The following is a 16,811-nucleotide window of genomic DNA, read 5'->3' as shown; positions in this document are numbered from 1 at the left end:
GAACTTACGGGCAAAATAGGGTTACGTTCCTGGGAGCCCCCCAAAAAGTCAAACAACTTTCAAAATAAAAGTGAATATGTAATTGTAGTGCATTGTCATGATATATTACTGCTTAAGATTACAATTGCAATAGAAATAATAGTATTTCTTACCTTAAATTATGGGTAATGGTGTTTGTGGATGATTGTGAAGAGAGTGGATAAAGATGGTGTGGCCCTACTGGGCTGAGGTGGATGGTTGTTGGTTGTCGGCAGAAGTGGTTGGTAGAGGTACTGGTACAGAAATCAATGGTTGTATTGGAGCGTGCATAAATTCTGTAATGGATCTCTGGGCTCTTTTACCCTGTAAGGCATCATCAGGTGGTCTAGACCCCATTTCAAAGCACTGCTTCTAGATTTGGCAGGGTCCTCTTTAGTGAAAAAGTCTGCTAGTTTAGCAGCAACATGGAACTGCTCACGTAACTGCTGCAATCTTAACTGTTTTTCTTCAGGTTCTTCTTCAACTTCTTCTGTTATCTCCCTCTCTTGTATCTGTGCATCGAGCTCTGCCAACATTTCCTCTGGACTCCTGTCTTCATCATCATCATCTTCTAAGAGCTCATTCACATCTTCTTCATTCATATCTTCAAAACCATCACTTGGTAATATTCTTGCCAGCTGAACAATTTCCTGATCCTGACTCTCAAGCAAGGGGAAACCAGTGAAAGTATTAACTACAGAAGGCCATAACTTTCCCCAGCCTGCATTTAATGTTGATTGAGGCACTTCATTCCATGAACTTCTAGCATAGCTGATAGCATCTGCAATATTAAATTTATTCCAGAAGCTTGGTACTGCCAGGTTGGAGTTAGAGTCCATTGATGCAACTAGTTTTTAATAACTTTTTTGTGTAGTTATGCTTGAATGACTTAATAACTCCCCGATTCAGTGGTTGTATTAGAGATGTATTTGGAGGTAAAAATACAACTTTTACATGTGGGGTCACATCCAGCAAAGCTTGTGGATGAGTACAGGAATTATCAAGAATGAAGAGAGCCTTGAATGCAAGGTTCTTGCTGTCAGGTAAAACTTGACTTCAGGAATAAAGTGATGCTTAAACCAGTCAATAAATATTTCCTCTGTCATTGATGCTGGCTGGTTTGACCTCCAAATTACTGGTAAGGTGTTTTTATCTACACCTTTCAAAGCACGAGGAATCTTAGAGCGGTAAATAACCATGGGCTTACACTTGAAATCACCTGCTGCATTACTGCAAAGGAGCAAGGTGAAGCTATCCTTTGCTGTCTTGAAGCCCTGTGTACTTTTCTCTTACTGGCTGATATAAGTTCGTGTTGCCATTTTTTTCCAAAAAACACTTGTCTCATCAGCATTAAACACTTAATGAGGAGAGTGGTGTGTGTGGGTGGCTTAGGGAGGCGGGGGTTGGCAATAGGTCTCCCCACATTAACACAATGGTGTAACCCACTAACCCACAGACCAAACCTCCTGGTGGGCTACCGCACGCTCAAATTTTTTTCCCCTCAACCGTGTTAAACTAATTTCACACAGTGTTAAACAAAAAATATGCCACAATTTTTCAATCGTGCTATAACGAAAACGTGCAAGACAAAATCATGTTAAACAACGGTCTACTGTATATGAAGTTTGTTCCCACTGGTTAAATGGTTAAATATCTGGTTAATGGTTAAATGGTCAATATCTGCACAAGGACTACGGCCCCATTTTTTGCAGATATAGCATGTTACCATATCTGTACCTCGTTTGAAATTTGCTACAGCTAACACAGGTTTTCAATTTCATAATTTATTTTTGTTTCACTGTTGGATATATAATTTTATAGTTTATTTATAGTTTCAGTATCATGAACATCAACTTTGCATGTGAAACACTTGACAAATATCCTGGGTAGACTAGCTGGCCTAAAATTTTAATGAAGAAATGTATTTGTGGAAATTTATTTGTGAGCCCCAACATCCACCCAAAATAAACTCTAGTTGGCAAAGGCAGTGTGTGTATATTGTGTGTATATAGTTAGTAACTAATATTAGAATTATAGAGGTAACCGTAGACATTAATACTGTAGCATTAGGACATTAACATAGGTAGGCTTAGGCCTTTAATATAGGTGAGTATTAGGTTATATTAGCTAAGGAGAACTGGCAACCCCATGCTTGAACGAGGCAGAAGCTGGGGCAGACAGACGATGGTTCTTCTTGGATTGGACACTGTGGTGACAACAACATACCAGGAGCTACAGCTTGGTGCCCCATGTGTCTTCAAAATACTTGGCCTGAGGAACGAAGACTCACAGAGGCTTCCCGACAAACTGTGGATATTTGTCTCTATCCAGGCCCTCTGCAGTAAGGCAATACCTTTCATTTCTCTTAGTATAGTTGGCCATTGATACTCTGAGGAAAATGGATTATTTGAGCCGTGGGTTATTTGCAGGCAAACGCCCACTATAAAGTAATGTTTGTAGGCATCTCCTCCTCAAGTATTATTCTAGAAGCTAGTGTCACTTACTGCATAAATATTCCTTAAGGAATACCCATTAAAATCAGGGAGCTCTGAGGTGCAGGAAGCGATACTAATACCATCTGAATGCATGCAGAAATTAAGTCCTTCCCTGCACATGGTGCCCTGAAGAGAGGGACCAGAGGAGTCTGGTTGCTAGGGTGGAGTTGGGGGAGTTCTCGGGGTATGTTTTCTACAACTAAGTTAGTTCTTTATTCCTGCATGTAGTTAAAAATTTCTTGCAAATCAGTTGCATATGGAAATGTGTCCTAAAAGCCACTTGTAAGCCTGAGATGACTAATGTTAGGGTGTCTGTGTGTTCAACAGTACTTGCCAGGGTCAGCAACTCACAAGGAGGCAGTCCGAACACAAATTTCCATAAAGTGGTCCTTCGAACTGGATGTGGAATAGCTAATTTAGCAGACAGATTGGTTAACTCAGCTAGGCCACAGTTACGTACCAGGGATTAATAAAAGTTAGGTTAAGTTAGCTCACAGCTGGGCCAAGAGACACAAGCTAGTCTAGGCTAAGTTGACTACTCACAGAAGTTTATTATTTAAAGTAATTTACAGGCAGGCCAGAGTAAGCTACTTGAGCTTGTAAATTTAATTACTTACAGTGATTTACAGGCAGGCCAGAGAAGGCTAGTTGAGCTTGTAAATCTAATTATTTACAGTAATTAACAGGTAGGCCAAAGTCGGCTAGTTGATCTTGTAAATTTAATTACAGTGGTTTACAAGCAGGCCAGAGTAGGCTAGTTTAGCTTGTAAATCTAATCATTTACAGTAATTTACAGGCAGGCCAGAGTAGGCTAGTTAAGCTTGTAAATTTAATTATTTACAGTGATTGCAAGTAAGCCAGGGTAGGAAACTTGTATATTTAATTATTTACAGTGAACTGCAAGGCCAGATTTAGGCAATAGGTTCACAATAATTTCAACAGTTATATACAGTTAGGTTAGGATTCACCTTATCCAGTTGACCGCAGCGAACTGAATAAGCTAGGTACAGTTAAGCCAAGTTATTTACACATAGCAAGTGAATTTTAATCTTGCAAAGAGTTCATTTATACTGGGTGAAATTCAGTGTCATTGGTTCATATTAATGTGGGATTTTTGATTTGCACCAGAGGCTAGATTAAGTACAGAAAACTGCTAGGTTAAGCTTTCATAACAACGATATACATTTCGGTTAGGTTTGAGGACTGACAGTGTACATTTTGATTCAGAGCCAAGTCATTAAGAACATAAGAAAGAAGGAACACTGCAACAGGTCTAATGACCAATGCAGAGCAGGTCCATTTCCCCCGCCCCCCGGATTCGCCAAATGACCCACCCAGTCTGGTCACCTCCACTCATGGAAGGAGCACGGCACCAGACCCAGCAGCACAAGCTAGTCAGGTCCAACTCACACCCACCCACACCTACTCATGTATTTATCTAATCTATTTTTAAAACTACACAACGTTTTAGCCTCAATAACTGTACTCATCCACAGCTCTATTACCAAACCAGTGCTTTCCTATATCCTTCCTCAACCTGAATTTTTCCAACTTGAAACCAATGCTGCGAGTCCTGTCTTACCTGAAAATTTTCCGCAAGCTATTTGCATCCCCTTTATTTATTCCTGTTTTCCATTTATGTACCTCGATCATATCCCCCCTAATTCTACGCCTTTCGAGATAGTGCAGATTCAAGGCCCTGAGTCAATCCTCATATTCTGATACATGGGATCATCTTTGTCATCCTCCTCTGTACGTTTTCCAGAGCATTTATATCCATTCTGTAATACGGTGACCAGAACTGAGCAGCAGTCTAAATGAGGCCTAACCAAGGATATATAGAGTTGAAGAACAACCTGAAGACCTCTGTTATTTATACTTCTAGATATGAAGCCAAGAATTCTGTTAGCTTTATTGCCAACACTAATGCACTGTTGTCTTGGTTTTAGATTACTACTAACCAGAGCTCCTAAATCCTTATTTAGTTTATATGTCGCATGGTTATTTTCCTGTCCAACATTTAGAACTTTGCATTTGTCTATAATAAACTGAATCTGCCGCTTCTCCGACAATTGCATCGGTCTATTCAAATCATCTTGCAGTGCTCTAGTCTCCTCATTAGAATGAATTGGACGGCCTATTTTGGTGTCATCAGCAGATTTGCTTATGTCGCTATTTATTCCCTCATCTATGTCGTTTATGTAAATTGTGAACAACAACGGGCCCAACACTGACCCTGAGGAACACCGCTTGTGACGTGCCCCAATTCTGATTTCTCCCCATTTAAGCAAACTCTCTGCTGCTTATTTGTCAGCCATGCCTCTACCCAGGAAAAAATTTCTCCTCCTATTCCGTGTGCCTTAAGTTTCCTCTATAGTCTCTGATGTGACTCTATCGAAAGCCTTACTGAAGTCCATATACACAATATCATATTCATTACCATGATCTACCTCCTCAAACACCTTAGTGAAAAATGTTATATGATAACGAAAATCGTTAAGCTTATCGAAGAGCTTTAAGACTCATTAATTCTTACCTAATTCCAGATTTTGCTGTGGGGTGGGCTAATTAAGTACAAATTAGTGCTGAACTTTTAACTAAACCACAACAATGGTGGATGAGAATCAAACAGGGTTTATCTCAGTGTCAACAAGGTTAAAACAGTGGCTGCATGTAAAGGGCATTTGAACAGAGCATGCAACAGGTGTAAGATTATCAGTCGACACAGTAATGTAAATTGCGATGACTTACAAGGCTGCTTGAAGCTTTTAAGAGAAAAATGGGAGGCCTGTGAGCAAGCATTCTCAGTACACAAACGACAGGTTACCTTGGTTAGAAGACATACAGTGGTGTAGGTGATTCTGAGCTAATTTCATCCTAATTTTATTCTGCAACAAGGGTTCGAGTTCTTGGCTAGTCACGGTGTTGTTATTAATCAATACTACTCGTTCGATGTTACAATATTATAAAATACTGTTTGTTGGGCTAGTACACCAAATGGGGAGTAGAATGAAATTAGCTAAGAGGCGTCCACAACACCATATGTCCTCGGACCAAGGAAATACACCTTGTCTCTTATCCGTTTAAAGATACATTTTTTTCATTAACGTTAATGTAAAAAATTTTAATTTTCCTCCAAAAGAATCTTAGAAAACTTACCTAACCTTATTATAACAAGAACAATTTATTTTAGCCTAACCCAACTAAATATATTTTAGATACGTTCACAATAATTTATTACTAAACAAACACAGTGAAATATACTTTTTTCGTTAGGTTCATAATGATTTTGGCGAAATTATTGCATACACAAATTTTCACTCGTCTTATTTGGCAAGATGAGCGTTGCTATTTAAGCCAAGATCGCAAGTTCTGCCTATTCGGCACGACATATATATATATATATATATATATATATATATATATATATATATATATATATATATATAAATATATATATATATGTCGTGCCGAATAGGCAGAACTTGCGATCTTGGCTTAAATAGCAACGCTCATCTTGCCATATAGGACAAATGAAAATTTGTGTATGCAGTAATTTCGCCAAAATCATTCTGAACCTAAAGAAAAAAAATATATTTCATTGTGTTTATTTAGTATTAAATTATTGTAAACAAATCTAGAATATATTTAGTTGGGTTAGGCTAAAATAAATTGCTCTTGTTACAATAAGGTTAGGTAAGTTTTCTAAGATTCTTTTGGTGCAAAATTAAAAATTTTTACCTTAACATTAATGAAAAAAATATATATCTTTAAACGTATAAGAGAAAATTTTAGAAAGGACTCAATTTTAAATGAGTTCTTGCTAATTGACCAGTTTTACACATTCGGCACGACATATATATATATATATATATATATATATATATATATATATATATATATATATATATATATATATATATATATATATATATATAGTAGGTTGGTAGACAGCAACCACCCAGGGAAGTACTACCGTACTGCCAGATGACTGTGAAACAGAAACCTGTAACTGTTTTGCATGATGGTAGGATTGCTGGTTTCTTTTTCTGTCTCATAAACACGCTAGATAACAGGGATATCTTGCTACTCCTACTTACGCTTTGGTCACACTTCACAGACACGCACATGCATATACATATACATACATCTAGGTTTTTCTCCTTTTTCTAAATAGCTCTTGTTCTTCTTTATTTCTTGTATTGTCCATGGGGAAGTGGAAAAGAATCTTTCCTCCGTAAGCCATGCGTGTCGTATGAGGCGACTAAAATGCCGGGAGCAATGGGCTAGTAACCCCTTCTCCTGTAGACATTTACTATAAAAGAGAAGAAGAAAAACTTTATAAAACTGGGTTGCTTGAATGTGCGTGGATGTAGTGCGGATGACAAGAAACAGATGATTGCTGATGTTATGAATGAAAAGAAGTTGGATGTCCTGGCCCTAAGTGAAACAAAGCTGAAAGGGGTAGGGGAGTTTCAGTGGGGGGAAATAAATGGGATTAAATCTGGAGTATCTGAGAGAGTTAGAGCAAAGGAAGGGGTAGCAGTAATGTTGAAGGATCAGTTATGGAAGGAGAAAAGAGAATATGAATGTGTAAATTCAAGAATAATGTGGATTAAAGTAAAGGTTGGATGAGAAAAGTGGGTCATAATAAGCGTGTATGCACCTGGAGAAGAGAGGAATGTAGAGGAGAGAGAGAGATTTTGGGAGATGTTAAGTGAATGTACAGGAGCCTTTGAACCAAGTGAGAGAGTAATTGTGGTAGGGGATCTGAATGCTAAAGTAGGAGAAACTTTTAGAGAGGGTGTGGTAGGTAAGTTTGGGGTGCCAGGTGTAAATGATAATGGGAGCCCTTTTATTGAACTTTGTATAGAAAGGGGTTTAGTTATAGGTAATACATATCTTAAGAAAAAGAGGATAAATAAGTATACAAGATATGATGTAGGGCGAAATGACAGTAGTTTGTTGGATTATGTATTGGTAGATAAAAGACTGTTGAGTAAACTTCAGGATGTACATGTTTATAGAGGGGCCACAGATATATCAGATCACTTTCTAGTTGTAGCTACACTGAGAGTAAAAGGTAGATGGGATACAAGGAGAATAGAAGCATCAGGGAAGAGAGAGGTGAAGGTTTATAAACTAAAAGAGGAGGCAGTTAGGGTAAGATATAAACAGCTATTGGAGGATAGATGGGCTAATGAGAGCATAGGCAATGGGGTCGAAGAGGTATGGGGTAGGTTTAAAAATGTAGTGTTAGAGTGTTCAGCAGAAGTTTGTGGTTACAGGAAAGTGGGTGCAGGAGGGAAGAGGAGCGATTGGTGGAATGATGATGTAAAGAGAGTTGAATGACGTTTATAAAACTTCTCACAAACTGTGCCCAGAGTATCTTGCTGCCTATTTTGTCAGGGTTGGGAACCGAAGCAATCATAATACTAGGGGGAGAGAACACAACTTTGTAGTACCCACAGTCAGTGGCCAGGCTTCAAACACCTTTTATTGTACAGCAATAAAGGAATGGAACAGACTGCCTGCACATGTCAAAGCCAGTCATAGCATGAACCAGTTCGAAAAGAGATCCAAAAGGTGTCTGATGAATGTAGCAACACAAGGGAGGAAAATGATATTTTATTTTTTAGCTAACGCACAAGTAAATATAAATAACTCATTTTACCTTATTCGTAGTATATTTCCTTTATTGTATAATAAAAAGATATTTCTTTAATAGTATAATAATAAGGTATTAAAAGGACCCCAATGTAACCTTTTTTGGGTTATCCCAGGTTCTCTACACATATGCTGCTATGTATGATAATCTATGTAACTGTATTTGTGTATACCTTAATAAACTTACAGTATTGGTTTAATATTTCAATATTCTACAGCATGTTACAGGTTTCTGACTCACTTTCATATAGGAGATTGTTGCAGAGCCCTGTTCCCATATGATCGTAACAAATGGGTCGTCCATCATGTCACGTAGTGTTTGGTAAGGTTCAGGGATGTGTCTCACTGCCAGGAGAGCCATGAGGTTGCCAGAGTAACTCCGTGTTAACACCAGTGTCACCATTATCCACACCAAAAGCAACAACCGCTCCCACAACCAAATTATAGGCAGAGTCATATCTGTAATGATTGATGAAGTAAAATATATTTATTACATTAATATTGATGTTTTATAATCCGTTTGAAGCATTTCGTTGCTGTATTTTATTAAACGTTTCTGTATATTATGCCACACTACATTAGAAACAACTGTGTAAACCGATGAATAGCCACCGCTTATTGTGTACAAAACCGGTAGCCATTAGAAGCAGCTTATTCCGCGATGATATCTACTTCTCCCTCAAGTCTGTGACAGGCCAACTCAGAAACAAAGACAGTGCCACACACTATATGGTTCTGAAGGACGAAAATATAGATTTACTGCGAATACACTGGGATTGTGGGGAAGAGTCAGTAGGAGTAAAGTTAGAGCCACTGATGGAAAACGTGTACGGAAGTACTGCTACCGGTAAAGCACTGGATCTGGTAATCCCACGACCCCAGTTCAAGCCACCTGTTCATCTTTCTGCATATTCATTTTAAGAGATTATTACGAATTAGAGTATATACATACATATTTATTTTTTTTATTTATATTTTATTTATTTATATTTTATTTTATTAATATTTTATTTATATTTTATTTATATATTTTTTTATTTATAGGTAGTAGGTTGGTAGACAGCAACCATTCAGGGAGGTACTACCGTCCTGCCAAGTGAGTGTAAAACGAAAGCCTATAATTGTTTTACATGATGGTAGGATTGCTGGTGTCTTTTGTCTGTCTCATAAATATGCAAGATTACAGGTACGTCTTGTTACTTCTACTTACACTTAGGTCACACTACACATACATGTACACGTTTATTTATACACACTCATCTGAGTTTTCTTTGATTTTATCTTAATAGTTCTTGGTCTTATTACTTTTCCTTTTATATCCATGGGGAAGTGGAATAAGAATCTTTCCTCCGTAAGCCATGCGTGTTGTAAAAGTCAACTAAAATGCCGGGAACAATGGGCTAGTAACCCCTTTTCCTGTAAAGATTACTAAGAAGAATAAGAAGAAAATTGTCAAAGTGGGAAGTCTGAATGTGCGTGGATGTTGTGCAAATGATAAGAAAGAGATGATTGTGGATGTAATGAATGAGAAGAAGCTGGATGTCCTGGCTTTAAGTGAAACAAAGCTGAAAGGGGTGGGAGAGTTTCAATGGAGAGGAATAAATGGGATTAGGTCAGGGGTTTCAAATAGAGTTAGAGCTAAAGAAGGAGTAGCAATAATATTGAGGGATAAGCTATCGCAGGAAAAGAGGGACTATAAATGTATTAATTCAAGGATTATGTGGAGTAAAATAAAGATTGGATGTGAAAAGTGGGTTATAATAAGCGTGTATGCACCTGGAGAAGAGAGAAGTGTAGAGGAGAGAGAGAGATTTTGGGAAATGTTGAGTGAATGCGTGGGGAGTTTTGAATCAAATGTGAGAGTAATGGTGGTTGGGGATTTCAATGCTAAAGTGGGTAAAAATGTTATGGAGGGAGTAGTAGGTAAATTTGGGGTGCCAGGGGTAAATGTAAATGGGGAGCCTTTAATTGAGCTATGTGTAGAAAGAGATTTGGTAATAAGTAATACATATTTTATGAAAAAGAGGATGAATAAATATACAAGGTATGATGTAGCACGTAATGAAAGTAGTTTGTTAGATTACGTATTGGTGGATAAAAGGTTGATGGGTAGGCTCCAGGATGTACATGTTCATAGAGGGGCAACTGATATATCGGATCATTATTTAGTTGTAGCTACAGTTAGAGTAAGAGGTAGATGGGATAAGAGGAAGCTGGCAACAACAAGTAAGAGGGAGGTGAAAGTGTATAAACTAAGGGAGGAGGAAGTTCGGGTGAGATATAAGCGACTATTGGCAGAAAGGTGGGCTAGTGCAAAGATGAGTAGTGGGGGGGTTGAAGAGGGTTGGAATAGTTTTAAAAATGCAGTATTAGAATGTGGGGCAGAAGTTTGTGGTTATAGGAGGGTGGGTGCAGGAGGAAAGAGGAGTGATTGGTGGAATGATGAAGTAAAGGGTGTGATAAAAGAGAAAAAGGTAGCTTATGAGAGGTTTTTACAAAGCAGAAGTGTTATAAGAAGAGCAGAGTATATGGAGAGTAAAAGAAAGGTGAAGAGAGTGGTGAGAGAGTGCAAAAGGAGAGCAGATGATAGAGTGGGAGAGGCACTGTCAAGAAAGTTTAATGAAAATAAGAAAAAATTTTGGAGTGAGTTAAACAAGTTAAGAAAGCCTATGGATTTGTCAGTTAAAAACAGAGTAGGGGAGTTAGTAGATGGGGAGATGGAGGTATTAGGTAGATGGCGAGAATATTTTGAGGAACTTTTAAATGTTAAGGAAGAAAGGGAGGCGGTAATTTCATGCACTGGTCAGGGAGGTATACCATCTTTTAGGAGTGAAGAAGAGCAGAATGTAAGTGTGGGGGAGGTACCACGGAGCCAGACCTAATTTCAAATCTCTTTCCTTGTCCACTGCATGCGGCAGGATTTGATTAAATAACTAAGAAAACAAGTCTGGTGCCCCAGGCAATGGGGTAACATCGTCTAGCTACGGCTAGGCGCCCATACTTATCTGGGGTCTGGCTCCTTGGTAAAGTACAGGGTATAACATGTTATACCTGTATTACAGGTATAAGATATAAGTTTTTTGTAATAATCTTTCACCGTTAGTAGCTTCAGATGTAGGATTTCATTCAGTTTCATGTGGCATAGGTTAGCACTAAAGGCACTCAATGTGCGCCCCTCTGGTTGCTCAGCAAATATCGTTGCGACAGTCTAGTTCGGCCCAGATTTGAAGTTCTCATGCGAACTGCTTCAGTGATTTAAATTTTCAGCTCCTCCAGGGTTGCAAGTAGTGGTGGTACGCAAACTGTGCTCTTCACGTACCCCCAGAGAAAGAAGTCACAAGCAGTTAGGTCCGGTGACCTCGCAGGCCACTTGCAGAGGTCACCGGGCCTAACTGTTTGTGACTTCTTTCTTGGGGGTTACGTGAAGATTACAGTTTACGTACCACAACTACCTGCAACCCTGGAGGAGCTGAAAATTTCGATAACTGAAACAGTTCACATGATAACTCCAGATATGCTGCAGAGCGTCTGGACCGAACTGGACTAGGGTATCGATGTTTGGCCAGCAACCAGAGGGGCGTACATTGAGTGCCTTTAATGCTACCCAATACCACATGAAACCGAATGAAATCCTGCATCTAAAGCTACAAACCGTAAAAGAATATAACAATAAAGTTACGTGTTATGCCTGTTTGAAATCATGGAGTGTTTTTATGGTCACCCTGTACTGTGAACTCTGATACAGAGTTTGCAGGTTCGAGTCCTGCTGTGGACGTAGAAACAATGTTTGTAAATAATTCGCCTGTTTGCGAAATGTCTTAGTCTCCAGCTTATTTAATATAGTTTGGGCTCTTTTCATAAGAGTTTGCTACTGACTTTTGGCAACCATCCAGCTGTGGTGTTACTCTGCAACTCTTGTTAGTGTTACAACAGCTGTTGCTCTGTAAAGCAATTTCTGCAATTTGCTCCGTGAATGAATGTGGTTTTGCCAAATTCTCCCCTTCAATTCATGATCACTGCTGAAATTTATGATGGATGTTACACCTAGGAATCATGCAAGTATTGTAGCTTTTAGAAAACATTTTACTTTGATTATCAGACAGATCGCCGATAATTTGAGCCTAGCAAAGTCAACTGTTGGTCGGATTCTGAAGAGAGCTAATGACACTGGTGTTTGTGGAGTGCTGCGTCGAGGAAGATGTGAAAGAAAACGCAAGACAACACCTCACGATTACAAGGTTATCATAAGAAATAGTGTGAAGGATTCCAAGAAAACCAGCAAAGATTTGTAGAGAGATTTGGCTTCAGCTGGGGTAAATGTTGATTCTTCCACTGTTCGAAAAGCTCGTTTTGAAAGTTATTTCATTGAAACCTGCCACATGCAGTGGGCAACGGAAGAGATTTGAAATGCTTAACAATTCGCAAACAGGCGAAATTATTTACAAACATTGTCTCTACGTCCACACAGCAGGGCAAGAACCTGCTACCTCTGTATCAGAGTCCATAGTACTTTACCACTGAGCTAGACCCATGAAGTTGACAGAAATGCCAAAAAGCTAGCAACGAAACAATTACTGACTGCTGCTTTGAAGAAGACACGGCTGCGGTGGCCATTCGATCAGATCAGTGGTAGTGAGACGGAGAAAAGGTGAACTTCTTGGAATGGACACATTCAACAAGCGCCAAAGCACCAAAACACCTACCTAAGATGATGTTTTTGGGTAGTTTTACTGCTGAAAGCCCTGGACGGCTCATTATTGTTGTATAACCATGAACGGCGACAAATACAAGGCAATCCTGGCAACTCATTTGCTTCAAATTATGGATAGAGACTTTCTTAGTGGAGAAGATATTTTCCAACAGGATCTTGCTTCATGCCACACTTACAGAAAAATACTGACAGTCTTCGAAGAAGAATGTCAGTATTTTTCCAAATTGGCCTGGAAACTTTCCTGACCTCAACCTAATTGAGAATCTATGGGCAATAATCAAACGCAGGATCGTGAAACAAGACTTCAACTGTGGAGAAGCTAATTGCTGCTGTTATTAGGACCTGGTACCATGACGAAGAACTTGCCAAAATGTGTTCGACATTGGTCGACTCTATGCTAAAGAGTGTAACAATGTATTTTCAATGTAACAATGTATATTCAAATAAACATATTTTTTTTTACTTTTCCTCTTCATAAAATGATTCTGAGAAATATAATGAGCTATGCAAGCGTTGTTACTGTTGTCGATAGTGTAAGTTTATTTATGTTCGCCAATACGATCAAAACGAAGTCACAACAAGAAGACAGGGCAGATGAAGAAGGGAGGCAAAAGTCAGAAGAAATGCTAGGTGAAGATAAAACTTACCTTGCTGTAATAATATCCGAACGTAGCCGAAGGCGACCTCGACCCAGTAGTTTTGGTAACCATTTCTGACAGAGCCGAAGGCATACATAAGGAACACTGCAGCAGCAAGCACCACCAGCATCCCCAGGATGGTCGCCCACACCAGAGGTGCCAGGGGAAACAGGAAGCCCCAGGGGTCCACCTCTGGAAGACCTCTACTTGCCAGGATCCTCCAGTAGTCTATGAATATTGGTACAGTGAAGTCCACCACCTCGGAACGATAAGTATCTATCATGAAAGGTCCAGCACCGATACTTACTTCCTATAGAAAAAATCCGACCGAGTGTTAGAAAATTAAAAAAAAGTAGTTCATGGATTATAAAGACATAAAATTAACATATTTGAATCAAATACCAGTAAAAGAAGTCAATAAATATTTATGGAAATTGAGTCTGTATGCTGCTTCCCCTGACCTCCCTACATCAGTGGACTAATGTGCAAAAACATTTTACTCTAGCCAAGAAGTAGAGAATGAATATATTTTTACCAAATTCTAATAAGTATATTGTTCATCAGTTTAATATATGAAAAATAAATTAAAATCATTGATATTAATTAAGATTAAATAAAATAAAACTGATCTATGATATGTGTACTAGATTTGGGATTAGGTGAGGTCCCTAAGTTTGGCCAGTTCCACCTAATTAATAAGTTCACCAGCTCATGAAGTACAGATAGTGTAACCACCATTAACAACCCATATGATATCAGTAACTCCTGGCTCCTGGGTAAAACCTGCGATGGGTTTCCTCAAGGAACTAGGTTCTAGGCTCATTGAAACCATCAGAGACCCCAGGACTGCTACCTTTCTCTTCCAACACCTCAGCGAGAGCAATCCAGAGTGGGAACGAATGTTGCATCTTAGGTTCATGACCGGCGTCTGAGGAGCTCCAGGTGCTCCATTACTACTTAAATTAAGGTTTCACAGTTTGCAATTCTTCATGTATGCAAATTTCTCATTGCATACACTATATATATATATATATATATATATATATATATATATATATATATATATATATATATATATATATATATATATATATAGTGTATGCACTATATATATATATATATATATATATATATATATATATATATATATATATATATATATATATATATATATATATATATACATATATATATATATATATATATATATATATATATATATATATATATATATATATATATATATATATACATATATATATATATATATATATATATATATATATATATATATATATATATATATATACATATATATATATATATATATATATATATATATATATATATATATATATATATATATATATATATATATATATATAAGGAGGTACCACTTCTAGCACTTTCCTGGGGACCCTCATCCTCAGAGAAAAGAATAAACTTGCTTCAGGGAAAACTCAAGGTTCTCCCTGAAACTGTTGGAGAATTTTCTCCTACCACCCCCTGTATTTAATATATATTTTATTTAAAGAAAAAATACAATGACAAAATATTCACCAAAATACAATAGAAAGTAAAACAACATAGATACCAACTCAGAGCTACATCTCGAATACTTCGTCCAGCTCCCCGGCTATGGGCCACGTGCCCAGAATGCTGCAAGCATTTCCTCTCTGGATCGCGACACTGAGTCTCTGAAAGATGAAGCTGGTCTCCCTGTGGTCCTTGGTTTCTATGATGAGCTTTTCACCCAGCTCTTTGAGGAACTTTAGAGCATATATATATATATATATATATATATATATATATATATATATATATATATATATATATATATATATATATATATATATATATATATATATATATATATATATATATATATATATAAATATATATATATATATATATATATATATATATATATATATATATGTATATATATATATATATATATACAAATATATATATATATATATATATATATATATATATATATATATATATATATATATATATATATATATATATATATATATATATATATATATATATATATATATATATATATATATATATATATATGCAATAAGATCACAGTAAACAGGTGATTTCAGAATATGCAAAACAACCACCCTGAAAGAATAGAGAAATTCCAAGCGCTTTCGTGACTACTCACATTATCAAGGAACTATCAAAGTAAAGCATCCAAGGAAGCTATATAAGGGGTCTGGCCAGCACCTCACTATCAGATCCCACAACGGTTAAACACCTGTAAAAAGTATTTCTAGCAACTTTAAAAGATTTATCCAATGCATTTCTTGGGTATTTTATATCATTACCAATTTCATAAATTTTGGATATTTCCTCATCTATGAACTCAGGACTACAAATTCGTAAAGCTCTCGAAAACATTGATGAGAAAACAGACAGTTTGACTCTATCAAGGTTACTTAACACAATCCTCCCTAATAGAGCTAAATGGTTCAGATATGTTGATGATATTTTGTGTCTTATGCCCAAAAATGTAGATATACACCATTTCCTAGGAAAATTAAATAGCTTAGCCCATTCTATAAACTTTACTGTTGAGTTTGAAGAAAATAACTCATTGCCTTTGCTAGATGTTTTAATTATTAAGGGTAATAATGAATTCAAATTTAAAATTTACAGAAAACCTACAAATAACTGTTCCTATGTCCACTATTATTCCTCGCATCAAGATAGAGTCAAACTGTTTGTTTTCTCATCAATGTTTTTGAGAGCTTTACGAATTTGTAGTCCTGAGTTCATAGATGAGGAAATACCCAAAATTTATGAAATTGGTAATGATTTAAAATACCCAAGAAATGTAATTGATAGATCTTTTAAAGTTGCTAGAAATACTTTTTACAATCCAAAAAGGGACAACCAGCCTTATTCAACTAAAAATGTTGGTTCTCCCTTACCATGAAAACTTGGTTGATATGCCTTCTCTTCTTAAGACTTTTAATATTAAAGTTGTATTCAAAAATCTTGATACAGTAAAAAAACTTTTGATAAAGAATTCCCCCCAAAATGCTGATGGATGTGTCTATAAGATTCCTTGTAAAATTTGCGATAAAGTTTATTACGGTCAAACTGGTAAAAATCTCGAACTAAGATTAAAACAACATAAATATAGCATTAGAACTGGACAAGATTCCAATGCTCTATTTATTCATGTAAGAGATTTTAACCATCCAATTGATTTTCAAAAAGTTGAGAAAGTAGCATCAAGCAAGTCCATGGTCGACAGGA

The 16,811-nt window shown here is 37.0% G+C and overlaps 1 protein-coding gene across 1 annotated transcript in view; it reads right to left on the bottom strand.

Moving 5' to 3' along the window:
* The window catches only part of LOC128691591 (uncharacterized), a 61,528-nt gene that overhangs the window by 19,175 nt on the left and 25,542 nt on the right, over positions 1-16,811 (bottom strand). Inside the window, exons 8-9 of the mRNA XM_070088965.1 lie at positions 13,539-13,839; positions 8,422-8,639 (exon numbers count right to left, since the gene is read on the bottom strand). Coding sequence (XP_069945066.1) covers positions 8,422-8,639; positions 13,539-13,839 — 519 coding nt within the window. The remainder of the gene's footprint in view (positions 1-8,421; positions 8,640-13,538; positions 13,840-16,811) is intronic.

Source organism: Cherax quadricarinatus, chromosome 26 (assembly GCF_038502225.1).
Source record: "Cherax quadricarinatus isolate ZL_2023a chromosome 26, ASM3850222v1, whole genome shotgun sequence".
NCBI classification, from domain to species: domain Eukaryota; kingdom Metazoa; phylum Arthropoda; class Malacostraca; order Decapoda; family Parastacidae; genus Cherax; species Cherax quadricarinatus.
Note: the sequence above shows the minus strand (reverse complement) of the source record. Positions and strands in the feature narration are given on the sequence as shown.